Source organism: Panulirus ornatus, chromosome 1, assembly GCF_036320965.1.
Source record: "Panulirus ornatus isolate Po-2019 chromosome 1, ASM3632096v1, whole genome shotgun sequence".
Lineage (NCBI taxonomy): Eukaryota > Metazoa > Arthropoda > Malacostraca > Decapoda > Palinuridae > Panulirus > Panulirus ornatus.
Genome location: NC_092224.1, coordinates 84,682,382 through 84,702,208, shown reverse-complemented (window position 1 = coordinate 84,702,208; position 19,827 = coordinate 84,682,382). Strand labels below are relative to the sequence as shown.

At 40.9% G+C, this 19,827-nt stretch overlaps 1 protein-coding gene across 1 annotated transcript in view; it reads left to right on the top strand.

The window, feature by feature from the left end:
• Positions 1 to 19,827, top strand: part of trus (programmed cell death 2 like trus) — a 61,388-nt gene that overhangs the window by 32,494 nt on the left and 9,067 nt on the right. Inside the window, exons 4-5 of the mRNA XM_071664972.1 lie at positions 3,382 to 3,543; positions 17,355 to 17,542. Of these exons, the coding sequence (XP_071521073.1) occupies positions 3,382 to 3,543; positions 17,355 to 17,542 (350 nt within the window). The remainder of the gene's footprint in view (positions 1 to 3,381; positions 3,544 to 17,354; positions 17,543 to 19,827) is intronic.

Genomic DNA, 19,827 nt, shown 5'->3' with positions numbered 1-19,827 from the left:
TCTCTCCCTGCCTTTTTGCAGAATGGTAGGAGCAATAGATTAAATGAGTGGTTAGGAATGTTAGATAGGAGCATTAGATAGAAACATTAGGTAGCAGTAGTAGGTAGGAGCATTAGTGCTGTACCCTTAACAGGCCACTTGCAAAGAGCAACTCTAGCACAGTGTTTTTAGAGGCTTCTCCCTGATGTTCCTACCAACTCCTTCTACCTAATATTCCTACTTAATCTTCCAACCTACCACTTCTAAATGATGCTCCTACCTGCTACTGCTACCTGATGTTGCTATCTAATGCTTCTATCTAACATTCCTAACTACCTTTTTAATCTTATGCACGCACCATTTTGCAAAAAGGCAGGGAGAGAGCATAGCACTCACTGCAGGAAAATATAGTTATGAAGAATGAGCTGTGTGAGTTAAGTGTTGTCAAGTGTAATGTGTGACAAGGAGAGACTGTATGTTTGTGGACAGAATGCCAGAAATCCATTTTATGTAAGGCAGAAAAAAGAAATAGCTATCTGGGTCAAAGGAGTTCAGCATGACAACCATTGGAGTCCTTGCCCACTGCGCAGCTATTAACCCTCCCAATACCCCGGTGGGTATTATCAGTCATATGTCTTCCTGGTTGGAGGCTGCCTACCATCTACTACCTATACTTTCACTTCTTGTGTTGATATAATTATCATATATTGTGATCAATGCATGAACTGTAAAATTTTAACAAGGGGATGATAATGAGTGTGTTAGGTAGGGGTTTGGGAACATACTCCCCTTGTGAAAGAAAGTAATAACGAAATGTGCATAGCACAACACTGGTGATGTATGAGAGAAAGATGTGCAGCAAAACAATATAATGCATGTTGGTACTCAAATTAATGTTTGTATGATAATTGATGGTCATGAATGTTTACCAACTTAATTAAGTGAAACTTAAGTACCATTTGTGGGAAAACAATCTTTATGCATTCTTACATTCCTTTTTATGGAATTCATCATTATTCTCTATCCAGTATGCCAGATCTAAAAAATATATCTCATTTTGATTTTGAAAAAGTAATAGAAAATAAGGAATTACTAATTTTATTTTCTGGTGGCTTACTGACACTTTTGATGGCACCTAGAATGCTCTGAAAATCAATTATGCAGCAAAGGGGTTCATCTATCTACTCACTTCAAAACCTAATTCTTTCATGTGTACAGTGCTACCTCTATCCTTCATAAATTCATTCTCCTAACCCAGAGGCCAGTTGAGAAAAAGAGAAAATAAAAAGGTCTCAAATGCTCCAGTAGACATCACCTAATTCATTCCTAAACACATCTAAAATGTACTTTGGTGACCTTCACCACTGTTCTCTATCCAATGATTTCAATGACACTCCAATCATCCTGCCTTCTGTTCATGACTTATTAATCTCAGTTCTAACTAAAAAATAAAAAGATTCCTACACCTCCATCAAGGTTGTATATAAAGGCAAAACTTAATACCAAATAAATACTGTACGTTATTTTAAATTCCACTTAAACAGATATTTGCGACATTAACTAGGATATATATGGTAGGAAAACATACCTTCTGAACTGTACAACAATTATGAAACTTGGTTTAGCTATGAGAATCAGAATGCCGTGCACAGTTACCAAGGAAATGTATCATGAGTAAGTAAAAGCAGTGCATCATTAGATCACAGTTGCAAAATGGAATCTTTATGTCTAAGAGTCTATAGTGCCATTGGCTACTGCATTTAACTGTCTTCTTTTATATCTTCACTTCCTGTATTTGTTTGAACTGACCAATCATTTTCCTAGCCTATGCCTAATACTTCTCAAGTTTACATAATTCTTCCAAGAAGGTAAACAGTTTGTGTCAAACTAAAAATTCATGAAAATATAATATTCAGTTTTATAATTACTCATGATTCCTGCTGGGTTCTTGAAACCATAAGCTCCTAACACAATTTGTAAATGTAAAGGCCATACCTATCACTGTAGTTCATCAGTTGTGGAAACTTTCTCTGAGGCCACCCCCGTGAGGGTATTCCCAAAGGGAGCAGTCATCAGCGATATAGATAGGTAAATAGAAGTGAATGATCTTGAAAAAGTAACAAATGTCTGGCAGAAAATGAAAGTTGTTATTTCAACCAGCTTTTGATTTTTAACTTCTATATCAGTGTAGATTATTATTATGACAGTACAGAATACAGTATTATGTATAGGATGATACCTGTAGCTTATTATTAGATCTTTCACATTAGTCAAATGCAATCAAACTCTAGAAGATTTTGGCTGTGGACATTCTCAGTCTTGCACCATTTATTTTTATAAACTGGTGTGAGCAGTACATCAGTGTTTCCACCTTATCACCCAATTGTGCCTTTAAGATTGGTTTCATAATAGTTTTATTTGTCAACCTACTGAAACTTAGTCCAATTGTAGACATTGCCAAAATGGCTTCCGTTCCTGCATCAGTTACTGCTCATGGTTTCCTTTGGAAAAAATAACACATTCTGGAAAATATAAACATACTGTGTTGCTGCTTATTCTATTACTAATGGCCTATTTCAGCGTAAGAGAAAATGAAAGGTAATAGTTACGTTGTACTTAATCTAAGTGACTAATACATCAATAATATCACAATCAAAACATGAGTTGAGTGAGTTACATGACCACTCACTCACTGATTAGATGTAAACGAATACTATATGTTGCACTGGTACAGAAGGTAGTCCTTTTAAACTTTATGTTCATATGTACCTGAATTTGAATATCACAAGATGATATAACATCTGTAACTTGCCTACAAATAGAAATCCCATCCCAGAATAATATGTATGAACCCTAAATGAAGAAAGAACCCAAGAGCTATCAACATTGACATGCTTAGGCATTGTAATAGTTTTTAACACAATGTGAGGCATATAATAGTACATCGGAGGACAGTTATTTTCTTACTGAATTTGTCTGTAAGATATGATATATAACATTCCCAATAAATCAATTAAATTAACGAAAAACATGGATGCAGAGATTGACTTTGGTATTGCTCAGACAACAGCACACATGGAAGTGTAGTGGGATTTTTGAGGCTGTAGAGGGTGTTTCTGTTTTAGTAGAGGGAAAAGTTTTCCCGAAGCCATAGGGTAAGTTCAGTTGTTAAGTGGGAACAAATGTCATATTGGATGCAGCAAAGGGTTGATGGATAACTAAAAAGAAAGCTGGTTTAGAAAATACAAGTATGAATGTTTATTTAGACTTATGCATAAACCAAGTTCTTTTGAAGACTTTGTAATTCTTTTCACTGAAAGCATGTTTTTGATCATTGGAATAAGAACTAGGTTTCTTTGGGGCATTTTGGTTGGTAATGAAGACAATGCTTAATTTTTTCAGGATGATGCTAATGCTAATGAAGCAGTTTGTGGTGCTGTAGGTATAGTAGGGTGTGAGGGAGAGGGAACGGAGGCATCTGCTGTGATTGAGGGTCCAGAAGGGGACATGATTGCTGTTGATACTCCAGAGCAGCCAACAGCTGACATTCCTGCATTATTCCAGGTTTGTTCAAAAAATTTTAGATGACAATATCTGTTCATTTATCCACAGCAGATACTTATTTAGAACCTTTTGTAAATGTTTGATATACAACAGCTCCTATTCCTTTATTCTTGTTGTCCTTACATTATCCTATTTAGTTTTTGGTGTCCTTTGCTCAGTTCTTTTGTATATATGTAAAAAAAAAAAAGAATTCATACTTGACTGCCGTAATGCCACATTTGATCACATCCTTTCTGTAGCTGTCATGAGTAATGTACAGCTTCCTATCCACAACCAGGCTCCACAGACCTTTCCATGGTTTACCCAGATGTTTCACATACCCTGGTTCTCTCTATTAACTGCACATCAACCCCAGTATACCACATAGTTCCAATTCATGCTATCCAGTACATGCCTTTCACCTTTCATCTTCTTGTCCTTCCATTACCCTATTCACTTTTTGGTGTCCTTTGCTCAGATCTTTTGTATATGTATGATTTTTTTTTTTATACATGATTGCCGTTTCTCGCATTAGCGAGGTAGCACAAGAAACAGATTAATAGAATGCCACATTTGATCACATCCATTCTATAGCTGTCATGAGTAATGTACTGAAATCACAGCTTCCTATCCACAACTAGGCTCCACAGACCTTTCTGTGGTTTACCTAGTTGTTTCATATGCCATAGTTCTGTCTACTGACTGCACATCAACCCCAGTATACCACATACTTCCAGTTCACAATATCTAGTATACAACTTTCACCTTCCTGCATGTTCAGGCCCCAATTGCTCAAAATCTTTTTCACTCTATCCCTCCATCTCCAGTTTGGTCTCTGTTCTTCTTGTTCCCTCCACTTCTGATATATATTTCCTCTTTGACAACCTTTCCTCTCTCATTCTTGCCATATTTCCAACTCATTTCAGCACACCCTCTTCTGCTTTATCACCCACACTTTATTTTTTTCTTGCTTTGTCGCTGTCTCCCGCATTTGCGAGGTAGCGCACGGAAACAGACGAAAGAAATGGCCCAACCCACCCCCATACACATGTATATACATACGTCCACACACGCAAATATACATACCTACACAGCTTTCCATAGTTTACCCCAGACGCTTCACATGCCCTGATTCAATCCACTGACAGCACGTCAACCCCGGTATACCACATCGATCCAATTCACTCTATTCCTTGCCCTCCTTTCACCCTCCTGCATGTTCAGGCCCCGATCACACAAAATCTCTTTCACTCCATCCTTCCACCTCCAATTTGGTCTCCCACTTCTCCTCGTTCCCTCCACCTCCGACACATACATCCTCTTGGTCAATCTTTCCTCACTCATTCTCTCCATGTGCCCAAACCACTTCAAAACACCCTCTTCTGCTCTCTCAACCACGTTTTTTTTTATTTCCACACATCTCTCTTACCCTTACGTTACTTACTCGATCAAACCACCTCACACCACACATTGTCCTCAAACATCTCATTTCCAGCACATCCATCCTCCTGCGCACAACTCTATCCATAGCCCACGCCTCGCAACCATACAACATTGTTGGAACCACTATTCCTTCAAACATACCCATTTTTGCTTTCCGAGATAATGTTCTCGACTTCCACACATTCTTCAAGGCCCCCAGAATTTTCGCCCCCTCCCCCACCCTATGATCCACTTCTGCTTCCATGGTTCCATCCGCTGCCAGATCCACTCCCAGATATCTAAAACACTTCACTTCCTCCAGTTTTTTTATATTATTATTTATTATACTTTGTCGCTGTCTCCCGCGTTTGCGAGGTAGCGCAAGGAAACAGACGAAAGAAATGGCCCAACCCCCCCCCATACACATGTATATACATACGTCCACACACGCAAATATACATACCTACACAGCTTTCCATGGTTTACCCCAGACGCTTCACATGCCTTGATTCAATCCACTGACAGCACGTCAACCCCGGTATACCACATCGCTCCAATTCACTCTATTCCTTGCCCTCCTTTCACCCTCCTGCATGTTCAGGCCCCGATCACACAAAATCTTTTTCACTCCATCTTTCCACCTCCAATTTGGTCTCCCTCTTCTCCTTGTTCCCTCCACCTCCGACACATATATCCTCTTGGTCAATCTTTCCTCACTCATTCTCTCCATGTGCCCAAACCACTTCAAAACACCCTCTTCTGCTCTCTCAACCACGCTCTTTTTCTTTCCACATATCTCTCTTACCCTTACGTTACTCACTCGATCAAACCACCTCACACCACACATTGTCCTCAAACATCTCATTTCCAGCACATCCATCCTCCTGCGCACAACTCTATCCATAGCCCACGCCTCGCAACCATACAACATTGTTGGAACCACTATTCCTTCAAACATACCCATTTTTGCTTTCCGAGATAATGTTCTCGACTTCCACACATTCTTCAAGGCCCCCAGAATTTTCGCCCCCTCCCCCACCCTATGATCCACTTCTGCTTCCATGGTTCCATCCGCTGCCAGATCCACTCCCAGATATCTAAAACACTTCACTTCCTCCAGTTTTTCTCCATTCAAACTCACCTCCCAATTGACTTGACCCTCAACCCTACTGTACCTAATAACCTTGCTCTTATTCACATTTACTCTTAACTTTCTTCTTCCACACACTTTACCAAACTCAGTCACCAGCTTCTGCAGTTTCTCACATGAATCAGCCACCAGCGCTGTATCATCAGCGAACAACAACTGACTCACTTCCCAAGCTCTCTCATCCCCAACAGACTTCATACTTGCCCCTCTTTCCAAAACTCTTGCATTTACCTCCCTAACAACCCCATCCATAGGTAGCGCAAGGAAACAGACGAAAGAAATGGCCCAACCCACCCCCATACACATGTATATACATACGTCCACACACGCAAATATACATACCTACACAGCTTTCCATGGTTTACCCCAGACGCTTCACATGCCTTGATTCAATCCACTGACAGCACGTCAACCCCGGTATACCACATCGCTCCAATTCACTCTATTCCTTGCCCTCCTTTCACCCTCCTGCATGTTCAGGCCCCGATCACACAAAATCTTTTTCACTCCATCTTTCCACCTCCAATTTGGTCTCCCTCTTCTCCTCGTTCCCTCCACCTCCGACACATATATCCTCTTGGTCAATCTTTCCTCACTCATTCTCTCCATGTGACCAAACCATTTCAAAACACCCTCTTCTACTCTCTCAACCACACTCTTTTTATAACCACACATCTCTCGTACCCTATTATTACTTACTTGATCAAACCACCTCACTCCACATATTGTCCTTAAACATCTCATTTCCAGCACATCCACCCTCCTCTGCACAACTCTATCCATAGCCCACGCCTTGCAACCATACAACATTGTTGGAATCACTATTCCTTCAAACATACTCATTTTTGCTTTCCAAGATAATGTTCTCAACTTCCACACATTCTTCAACGCTCCAAGAAATTTTGCCCCCTCCCCCACTCTATGATTCACTTCTGCTTCCATGGTTCCATCCGCAGCCAAATCCACTCCCAGATGTCTCAAACACTTCACTTCCTCCAGTTTTTCTCCATTCAAACTTACCTCTCAATTGACTTGTCCCTCAACCCTACTGTACCTAATAACCTTGCTTTTATTCACACCTACTCTCAGCTTTCTTCTTTCACACACTTTACCAAACTCAGTCACCAGCTTCTGCAGTTTCTCACACGAATCAGCCACCAGCGCTGTATCATCAGCGAACAACAACTGACTCACTTCCCAAGCTCTCTCATCCCCAACAGACTTCATACTTGCCCCTCTTTCCAAAACTCTTGCAGTCACCTCCCTAACAACCCCATCCATAAACAAATTAAACAACCATGGAGACATCACACACCCCTGCCGCAAACCTACATTCACTGAGAACCAAACACTTTCCTCTCTTCCTACACATACACATGCCTTACATCCTCGATAAAAACTTTTCACTGCTTCTAACAACTTGCCTCCCACACCATATATTCTTGATACCTTCCACAGAGCATCTCTATCAACTCTTATCATATGCCATCTCCAGATCCATAAATGCTACATGCAAATCCATTTGCTTTTCTAAGTATTTCTCACATCACATACATTTTTCAAAGCAAACACCTGATCCACACATCCTCTACCACTTCTGAAACCACACTGCTCTTCCCCAATCTGATGCTCTGTACATGCCTTCACCCTCTCAGTCAATACCCTCCCATATAATTTCCCAGGAATACTCAACAAACTAATACCTCTGTAATTTGAGCACTCTCTTTTATCCCCTTTGCCTTTGTACAATGGCACTATGCAAGCATTCCGCCAATCCTCAGGCACCTCACCATGAGTCATACATACATTAACCTTACCAACCAGTCAACAATACAGTCACCCCCTTTTTTAATAAATTCCACTGCAGTACCATCCAAACCCTCTGCCTTGCCAGTTTTCATCTTCTGCAAAGCTTTTACTACCTCTTCTCTGTTTACCAAATCATTTTCCCTAACCCTCTCACTTTGCATACCACCTTGACCAAAACACCCTATATTTGCCACTCTGTCATCAAACACATTCAACAGACCTTCAAAATACTCACTCCATCTTCTTCTCACATCACCACTACTTGTAATCACCTCCCCATTAGCCGCCTTCACTGAAGTTCCCATTTGTTCCCTTGTCTTACGCACTTTATTTACCTCCTTCCAAAACATCTTTTTATTCTCCCTCAAATTTAATGATACTCTCTCACCCCAACTCTCATTTGCCCTCTTTTTCACCTCTTGCACCTTTCTTTTGACCTCCTGCCTCTTTCTTTTATACATCTCCCAGTCATTTGCATTATTTCCCTGCAAAAATCGTCCAAATGCCTTTCTCTTCTCTTTCACTGATAATCTTACTTCTTCAACCCACAACTCACTTTCTAATCTGCCCACCTCCCACGCTTCTCATGCCACAAGCATCTTCTGCGCAAGCCATCACTGCTTTCCTAAATACAACCCATTTCGACCCCCCACTCCTCTTACGTCCTTTGTTCTCACCTTTTCCATTCTGTACTCAGTCTCTTCTGGTACTTCCTCACACAAGTCTCCTTCCCAAGCTCACTTACTCTCACCACTCTTTTCACCCCAACATTCTCTCTTCTTTTCTGAAAACCTCTACAAATCTTCACCTTCGCCTCCACAAGATAATGATCAGACATCCCTCCAGTTGCACCTCTCAGCACATGAAAATCCATAAGTCTCTCTTTCGCACGCCTGTCAGTTAACACGTAATCCAATAACGCTCTCTGGCCATCTCTCCTACTTACATACATATACTTATGTATATCTCTCTTTTTACACCAGTTATTTAAACCAGTTATTTAAACCAGTTCCCAATCACCAGTCATTTTTCAGCACATAAATCTACAAGCTCTTCACCATTTCCATTTACAACACTGAACACCCCATGTACACCAATTATTCCCTCAACTGCCACATTACTCACCTTTGCATTCAAATCACCCATCACTATAACCCGGTCTCATGCATCAAAACTACTAACACACTCACTTAGCTGCTGCCAAAACACTTGCCTCTCATGATCTTTCTTCTCATGCCAAGGTGCATATGCACCAATAATTACCCATCTCTCTCCATCCACTTTCAGTTTTACCCATATCAATCTAGAGTTTACTTTCTTACACTCTATCACACTCCCACCACTCCTGTTTCAGGAATAGTGCTACTCCTTCCCTTGCTCTTGTCCTCTCATTAACCCCTGACTTTACTCCCAAGACATTCCCAAACCACTCTTCCCCTTTACCCTTGCGCTTCATTTCACTCAGAGCCAAAACATCCAGGTTCCTTTCCTCAAACTTACTACCTATCTCTCCTTTTTATCTTGGTTACATCCACACACATTTAGACACCCCAATCTGAGCCTTTGAGGAGGATGAGCACTCCCCGTGTGACTCCTTCTGTTTCCCCTTTTAGAAAGTTAAAACACAAGGAGGGGAGGGTTTCCAGCCCCCCGCTCCCGTCCCCTTTAGTCGCCTTCAACGACACGTGAAATGTTTGAGAATACCTAACACATGGAGTTTACCTTGGATGTTATGACAGTGAGTGTTAGTTCTGATGCAAGCAGTTGATGTGTATTGTGTAAGAAATGATCTTAGGTTAAGCAGAGATGATTCAGTCCCTTCCACAAGGCCTCTCTGACAACCCCATGTACTTTTTCCAGATCCATAAATGCCACATACAGTTCACTCTCTCCAAATGTTTCTATAAAGCAAACACCATGCATTCTCTCCCTCTCCAGAAGACACATTACTCCTTCCCAGTGAGGAGTTTAGTGCATTCCCTAACCCTCTCTTACAACTCAACAGATATAATATACTCAGCTTGTACCCCTGTAATTTGATCATTCACTTTTGTTCCTCTAGCCTTTATATAAGGATTTTATATGTACATTATGCAGTGCTGGCATCTCCTCTCTCTCTTGACATTAGGATATCCAGAGCATTCTGTTTTTATCATGGAAACAGAATGTTTAGGCAGTAGTTTGTGTTATAAGGCTGTCCCAGTTATAGAGTTACAAAAGATCTATGAGTGATTAAAGTTGAAGATTGTTAGCATGTTGCAAAAAGGTATACAGGCTATGTAGTGGTTAGGTATCATATCACACATAAATTTCTCTCCACCACACTGTTATTACACCCCCCCCCTCTCTCTCTCTCTCTCTCTCTCTCTCTCTCTCTCTCTCTCTCTCTCTCTCTCTCTCTCTCCAAATGATTTATTTATTGTTTCATCATCCATATCCTATAGCTATTATATACGTAATACAATGATATTGCAAAGCATTCATTTATTCCTATTAGGGATTGAACATGAGGCTGAGACCCTCAGACTGTAAACTTTGTGTATAGGTTGAACGTCTTTGATCCTGGCAACCTTGGAACTTGACCATTGTCAAACTACAGAAAATGCTGAAAAACAGAAATTGACCCCTAAGTCATATGCAGTTGATGATCTGATCTCAAAGTACTCACACAAAGTCTTTACAGAAGTTCCTTTATCTAATGTTTTCTGTAACTCCCCCTTTTCAAGCATAGATAATGATTTATACTTATGCAGATTAGCACTAGTACCATCTGTTACACCTCTTGGCCCCACAGACCTTTCCATGGTTTACTCCAGATGCTTCACATGCCCTGGTTCAGTCCATTGACAGCATGTTGACCCTTAGTAAACCACATCATTCCAATTCACTCTATTCCTTGCATGCCTCTCACCCTCCTGTATGTTCAGGCCCCGATCGCTCTAAATCTCTTTCACTCCCTCCTTCCACCTCCAATTTGGTCTCCCACTTCTTGTTCCCTCCACCTCTGACACATATATCCTCTTTGTCAATCTCCTCACACATTCTCTCCATATGTCCAAATCATTTCCACATACCCTCTCTACTCTCTCAACCGTCTTCTTTATATTTCCACACATCTCTCTTACCCTTTTGTTTCTTACTTGATCAAACCTCCTCACACCACATATTGTCCTCAAACATTCCATTTCCAACACATCCACCCTCCTCCATACAACCCTATCTATAGTCCATGCCTTGCAACCATTGGAACTACTATTCCTTCAAAGATAACCATTTTTGCTCTCCATGATAACTTCTCTCCTTCCACACATTTTTCATCACTCCCGGAACCTTCGCCCCCTCCCTCACCCTGTGACTCATTTCCGCTTCCATGGTTCCATCTGCTTCATTCAAACTTACATCCCAATTACCTTGTCCCTCAACCCTGCTGGGCATAATAACCTTGCTCTTATTCACATTTACTCTCAACTTTCTCCTTTCACACACTTTTCCAAACTCAGTCACCAACTTCTGCAGTTTCTAACACAAATCAGTCACTAGAGCTGTTTCATCAGTGAACAACAACTGACTTACTTCCCAGGCCCTCTCATCCCCAACAGACTGCAAACTTGCCCCTCTCTTCAAAACTCTTGCATTCACCTCCCTTATCACTCCATCCATAAACAAATTAAACAGCCAATGGGACATCACACACCCCTGTCGCAAACCGAAATTCACTGGGAACCAATCACTCTCCTCTCTTCCTATTCATACACATGCCTTACGTCCTTGGTAAAAACCTTTCACTACTTCTAGTAACTTACCTCCCACATCATATACTTTTAAGACCTTCATCAAAGCATCTCTATCAGCCCTATCATATGCCTTCTCCTGATCCATAAATTCTACATACAAATCCGTCTTTTTCTAAGTATTTCTCACATACATTCTTCAAAGCAAACACCAGATCCACACATCCTTTACCACTTCTGAAACCACAATGCTCTTCCCCAATCTGATGCTCTGTACATGCCTTCACTCTCTCAGTCAATACCCTCCCATATGATTTCCCAGGAATACTCAACAAACTTATGCTTCTGTAATTTGAACACTCACCTTAATCCCCGATGCCTTTGTGCAATGGCACTATGCATGCATTCCACCCATCCTCAGACACTTTATCATGGTCCATACATAAGTTGAATATCCTTACTAACCAATTAACTATACAGTCGCCCCCTTTTTTAATAAATTCCACTGCAGTACCATCCAAACCAGCCGCCTTGCTGGATTTCATCTTCCACAAAGCTATCACTACCTCTTTTCTCTTTACCAAAGCATTCTCCATGACCCTCTCACCTTGCACACCACCCCGACCAAAACACCCCATATCTGCCACTCTGTCATCAAACACATTCAGTAGACCTTCAAAATACTCACTCCATCTCGTCACTTTATCACTACCTGTTATTAACTCCCCACTTGCCCCCTTCACTGATATTCCCGTTTGTTCTCTCGTCTTACACACGTTATTTACCTCCTTCCAAAACTTCTTTTTATTCTCCCTAATATTTAATGATACTCTCTCACCCCAACTCTCATTTGTCTTCTTTTTCAACCCTTGCACTTTTCTCCTGACTTCCTGCCACTTTCTGTTATACATCTCCCAGTCATTTGCACTACTTCCCTGCAGATGTTTATAGGATATGAAATAATGACATCATCCTTAGAGGCATACACATGGTGTTTTGAAATTTGTTGGTTTTAGATGAGACTGTGGAGGACATAAATTTCTGATCAGTAGGATGAAAGAAAAGGATAGGTAGTTGTGTAGAGCCATGAATATTCATTGTCAGATGGGAAAATTTGTTTTTTTTTTTTTTTTTTATACTTTGTCGCTGTCTCCCGCGTTTGCGAGGTAGCGCAAGGAAACAGACGAAAGAAATGCCCCCCCCCCCCCCATACACATGTACATACACACGTCCACACACGCAAATATACATACCTACACAGCTTTCCATGGTTTACCCCAGACGCTTCACATGCCTTGCTTCAATCCACTGACAGCACGTCAACCCCTGTATACCACATGACTCCAATTCACTCTATTTCTTGCCCTCCTTTCACCCTCCTGCATGTTCAGGCCCCGATCACACAAAATCTTTTTCACTCCATCTTTCCACCTCCAATTTGGTCTCCCTCTTCTCCTCGTTCCCTCCACCTCCGACACATATATCCTCTTGGTCAATCTCTCCTCACTCATTCTCTCCATGTGCCCAAACCATTTCAAAACACCCTCTTCTGCTCTCTCAACCACGCTCTTTTTATTTCCACACATCTCTCTTACCCTTACGTTACTTACTCGATCAAACCACCTCACACCACACATTGTCCTCAAACATCTCATTTCCAGCACATCCATCCTCCTGCGCACATCTCTATCCATAGCCCACGCCTCGCAACCATACAGCATTGTTGGAACCACTATTCCCTCAAACATACCCATTTTTGCTTTCCGAGATAATGTTCTCGACTTCCACACATTTTTCAAGGCTCCCAAAATTTTCGCCCCCTCCCCCACCCTATGATCCACTTCCGCTTCCATGGTTCCATCCGCTGACAGATCCACTCCCAGATATCTAAAACACTTCACTTCCTCCAGTTTTTCTCCATTCAAACTCACCTCCCAATTGACTTGACCCTCACCCCTACTGTACCTAATAACCTTGCTCTTATTCACATTTACTCTCAACTTTCTTCTTCCACACACTTTACCAAACTCAGTCACGAGCTTCTGCAGTTTCTCACATGAATCAGCCACCAGCGCTGTATCATCAGCGAACAACAATTGACTCACTTCCCAAGCTCTCTGCCTGGGAGTTCTCTTACTTTTTGTGTCAAAGTGCAGCACCAAAAGCATATCTGCCCCAACCAAGATGATGTAATTACTCACTTCCCCAAAGGGAACATTTCAGTCTTTTATGGATCCCGGAGGTGTTTCCAGGTGTAAGGCTTCATATCTAGAGTTAAACTTAATGAGACACACTACAACATTAGGTTTCTGACTTGGTGTATGCCTTAGTTGTGCATTGGTTCAAGGCTACCCACTTATGTGCACAGATCCAAGATTACAGGTTAAGGGCTGCTCTGTGTTGTTTTTGCAGTTTAATGGATATCCTTTCTCGGATGTAGAGGTTAAAGTTAAGTTCCACCTACTCAATTTTAGTTGAGACATAGTAATCAGTACCATGTTATTCAAGTCCATACTGTATTCAGTGGAGTTTTGGTTAATGTATGACTGTAATATATTTTTTCATATCTACCAATAGTAGACAATATGTGGTGTGAGGTGGTTTGATCGAGTGAATAATGAAAGGGTAAAAGTGTGCTTGAGAGAGCAGAAGAGTGTGTTTTGATATGGTTTGGTCATATGGAGAGTATGAGTGAGGAAAGATTGACAAATAGGATATATGTGTCAAAGGTGGAGGGAACGAGGAGAAGTGGGAGACCAAAATTGGAGGTGGAAGGATGGAGTGAAAATGATTTTGAGCGATCTGGGCCTGAACATGTAAGAGGGTGAAAGGCGCGCAAGGATTAGAGTGAATTGGAACAATGTGGTATACCAGGGTCGACGTGCTGTCAATGGATTGAACCAGGGCATGTGAAGTGTCTGGGGTAAACCATGGAAAGTTTTGTGGGGCCTGGATGCGGAAAGGGAGCTGTGGTTTCGGTACATTACACATGACAGCTAGAGACTGAGAGTGAATAAAAGTGGCCTTTGTTGTCTTTTCCTAGTGCTACCTCGCTCGCATGCAGGGGGAGGGGGTTGTCATTTCATGTGTGGCGAGATGGCGATGGGAATGAACAAAGGCAGCAAGTATGAATTATGTACATGTGTATATATGTATATGTCTGTGTATGTATATAAGTGTATACGTTGAAATGTATAGGTATGTATATGTGCGTGTGTGGGTTGGGCCATTCTTTCGTCTGTTTCCTTGCGCTACCTCGCTGACGTGGGAGACAGTGACTAAATATAATACAGCGGGTGGCTGGAAATCCTCCCCTCTCATTTTTTTTTAATTTTCCAAAAGAAGAAACAGAGAAGGGGGCCAGGTGAAGATATTCCCCAGTCCTCTGTTCTTAACACTAACTCGCTAATGCGGGAAATGGTGAATAGTATGAAAGAATAAATAAATACTAATAGTAATTATAATTGGATGTCAACCACTTCGATTTAGTGCATTACATTAGCAATAACCATTTTGAAATTTGTGTCATTTTACCCATATGCATTAGTGTTATAACTGACGTTCCTTTACATATACCTTTGAGTTTGTGTAGTTACAAAATGTAATATCCACAAGTTCTTGGATGAATTTAGATACCAGCTTGTTTCATCCAGATTTCACTTCTCCTCCTGATTATTTTTTTCATGCTTGATCACTGTTTCCCACGTTAGTGAGATAGTGCAGTTACAAAATGTAATATCCGTAAGTTCTTGGATGAACTTAGATACCAGCTTGTTTCATCCAGATTTTACTTCTTTCTCTTTCTGATGATTTTTTTCATGCTTGATCATTATTTCCCATGTTAGAGAGGTAGTGCCAGGAGCAGATGAGGAAAGGTCATATCCATTCACATCCATTCTCTATCTGTCATGGGTAATGCACCAACAGATGCAGCTTCCTATCCAGGCCCCACAGACCTTTCTATTGTTTATCCCAGATGCTTCACATTGCCTGGTTTGGTCCATTAATAGCATATCAACCCCTGTATACCATATCATTCCAATTCACTCCATCGTGTAAACCCCTTTCACTTTCCTGTATGTTCAGACCGCGATTTTTCAAAATCTTTTTCACCCCATACTTCCATGTCCAATTTGGTCTCCCCATTCTCCTTGTTCCCTCCATTTCTGATACATATACCTTCTTTGTCAACCTTCCGTCACTCATTCTCTCCATATGTCCAAACATTTCTGCACACCTTCTCAGCTCTCTTAACCATACTCTTTTCATTACCACACATATCTCTTAACCTTTCATTACTTACTCAAACCACCTCATACCATGTATTGTCTTCACACATTTAATTTCCAACAGTCCACCTTACTCTGCATAGCCTAATCTATAGCCCATGCCTCACTTCCAAAGCATATTGTTAGGACTACTGTATCTTCAAACATAACCATTTTTGCCCTCCCCAATAATGTTCTCTCCTTCCGTACATTCTTCAGTGCTCCCAGAACCTTTGCTCCCTCATCCACCCTGTGACTCATTCCCACATACTTAATTCCATTCACCAAATCCACTCCCAGGTATCAAAAACACTTCATTTTTCTACATTCAGACTCACACCCCAACTAACCTGTCCATCAACCCTGCTAAAACTAGTAACCTTGCTTTTACTCGCATTTACTTTCAACCAATGCTTTTTATTTTTATATATTTGGTTTGTAATTTCTGTAAATGCATGACAGCTAGAAAGTGAATGTGAATAAATGAAGCCATTTCTTTTTCTAATCCTGGTGCTACTTAGCCAACATGGAAAATGGTAAACAAGCATGGAGAAAAAATAATGGAATTCAACCAAATATGTGAAAGTTATACATTTAATTTTGAGGTTTCACCCAAATATGACATAAAAGTATTGCATTTATGATATTTGGAGTTAGCTCTAATACCAGTGTGCTTTTTCAAAGTTACAACCCCATAGAAATGATTGCTGAGTGATATCAGATGCTCTTGGTCCTGCTGCATGTATTTCTTAACTTCTTCATATTCTTAACTTATTCATTCATATTGCAATTATCACTGCACCCTTATCTAACAGTACCCCATGACAGTAGTGCCTTATTCCTTTATGGTGCTCAGGAGAAAGCTAATTACAATGGGGTGAATTTAGTGAAATGTGATAGTCCCCTATCCTCTTCTCCCTCCCAGCAAATGCTAATAGATATAGATCACTAATCATGTTCTATCATACCTTTAATGATATTCTGAATTTGTTTTAATCCATATGAACAGTTTACCAGCATCTGTAATCTCCCTCTTAAAAGTTTGAAGGAATTTCATTCCTGGAGTCAACAGTAACTTTGTGTTTGACATGAAGTTTATCCTCACTATTTTGCGCTTCTACTGAAATGGTAGCCATATTTCACACCTCATTTTAAGAGACCCAGTAGAGGTTGAGGCTGAATGTGCATGTGGCAACACAAAATTCAGAGCAGCAGTGCAAGTATTGATCCATGAAAATACAAAGTCAGTGTGGCTTCCAACCAAAGCTTGAAGGTGACGACATATTTAAGTCTGATCTGATGGTTTGTCTTTAATTTTTTCTTAATTTTTTTGCTTCTTTTGTTAAATTGAAATGTAGATTTTGTGCCAGTGTCATTGCAAAATTTCTGGAATAGTATTAAACTGCTGTGAAATAATGAAACTGTGATGTAGTTGCACCGTGAATTTGATATATTGACCACATTACTGTAGTAGAGTTCTTTTTCTTTAATTTTGGAAATTCTGTGCTATTTCAGGAAATTCCTGTAGGAGGTGATGGGAAAGGGGACGCAGTCTATGAGAAGGATGTTGCCATTCATGGAGATGTTCTTCTTCACAAGTTTAAAAAACGTGTATCTCGTAGTCCACACCAGATACTCAGGTATGTTGAGTGAGCATCATATTATTTGAGCTTGAAATTGAGTTGTTGGCTCTTGCACTTTCATATGTTTTCCAATCATTGTTTGGGTAATATATTATATGGCAAGGTGAAAAATGTATATGTATTTTATTATACTTTGTCGCTGTCTCCCACGTTAGTGAGGTAGTGCAAGGAAACAGACGAAAGAATGGCCCAATGCACCCACATACACATTATATACATACACGTCCACACACGCACATATACATACCTATACATCCCAACATATACATATATAAACACACACACACACACATATACATATTTACACATTTACATAATTCATACTTGCTGCTTTCATTCATTCCCGTCGCCACCCCGCCACACATGAAATGACTACCCCCTCCCCCCACATGTGCGTGAGGTAGCACCAGGAAAAGACGACAAAGGCCACATTCATTCACACTCAGTCTCTAGCTGTCATGTATAATGCACCGAAACCACAACTCCCTTTCCACATCCAGGCCCCACAAAACTTTCCATGGTTTACCCCAGACACTTCACATGCCCTGGTTCAGTCCATTGACAGCACGTCGACCCCGGTATACCATATCATTCCAATTCACTCTATTCCTTGCACACCTTTCACCCTCCTGCATATTCAGGCCCTGATCACTCAAAATCTTTTTCACTCCATCTTTCCACCTTTAGTTTGGTCTCCCACTTCTCCTCGTTCCCTCCACTTCTGACACATATATCCTCTTTGTCAATCTTTCCTCACCCATTCTCTCCATGTGACCAAACCATTTCAAAACACCCTCTTCTGCTCTTTCAACCACACTCTTTTTATTACGACACATCTCTCTTACCCTTTCATTGCTTACTCGATCAAACCACCTCACAACACATATTGTCCTCAAACATCTCATTTCCAGCACATCCACCCTCCTCCGCATGCCCACGTCTCAACCATATAACATTGTTGGAACCACTATTCCTTCAAACATACCCATTTTTGCTCTCTCCAAGGTAACGTTCTCGCCTTCCACACATTCTTCAACGCTCCCAGAACCTTTGCCCTTTCCCCCACCCTGTGACTCACTTCCACTTCCATGGTTCCATCCACTGCCAAATCCACTCCCAGATATCTAAAACACTTCATTTCCTCAAGTTTTTCTCCATTCAAACTTACCTCCCAATTTACTTGTCCCTCAACCCTACTGAACCTAATAACTTTGCTCTTATTCACATTTACTCTCAGCTTTCTTCTTCCACACACTTTACCAAACTCAGTCACAACTTCTGCAGTTTCTCACCCGAATCAGCCACCAGCGCTGTATCATCAGCAAACAACAACTGACTCACTTCCCAAGCTCTCTCATCCACAAGGGACTACATACTTGCTGTCCCTAACAACCCCACCCATGAACAAATTAAACAACCATGGAGACATCACGCACCCCTGCCACAAACCGACATTCACTGGGAACCAGTCACGTTCCTTTCTTCCTACTCATACACATGCCTTACATCCTTGATAAAAACTTTTCACTGCTTCTAGCAACTTACCTCCCTCACCTTATACTCTTAATACCTTCCACAGAGCATCTCAATCAACTCTTATCATATGCCTTCTCCAGATCCATAAATGCTACATTCAAATCCATCTGTTTTTCTAAGTATTTCTCACATACATTCTTCAAAGCAAACACCTCACCAGTCACATACTAGCTCACTGACTAGTTAGAGAGATCTGCTTGATGATAAAGATCAGTTCAGAATGGTAGCACCCATCAACAAGTCTGCCTGTCCAACATGCACTAGTTTGATCTTTTCCAGCATCTCGCTCACAAGATTATGAATCGCTTTGTTGTGCATACACCAAAGAAATGGATGTCTTTTATCTGCTTCCTGGTTTTACTGATTGCAACATGGTGTGTGATTCATTGTTTCTGTAAATTTAGTGTGTAGAGTTTTTAGTGATAGTATTACGATAGATGACTCTGCGGATGTATTTTTATTTTTCCCCCTGAAGAGCTCAGTCACAGACAAAAATCATCAGGGCCAGACTTCAGATAAGAAAAGAAAGGGATAAGAAAAGGAATGATGATTTCTGGAGGAGAGACAGGATATTTTTTTCTTTTTACCCCTAACATGAGGGCAGAAGGAGGTACCGTAATGGTCAGTCTGAAAGTGGCCATTCACTGCACAGAAATTAAGAAGCATTAGCCAGATGTATGCTTCTTGTCCAGTCTTCTGGGGCAGGGACATATGCAGGCAGCTCCTTAGAAAAGTGGTTAGAATAA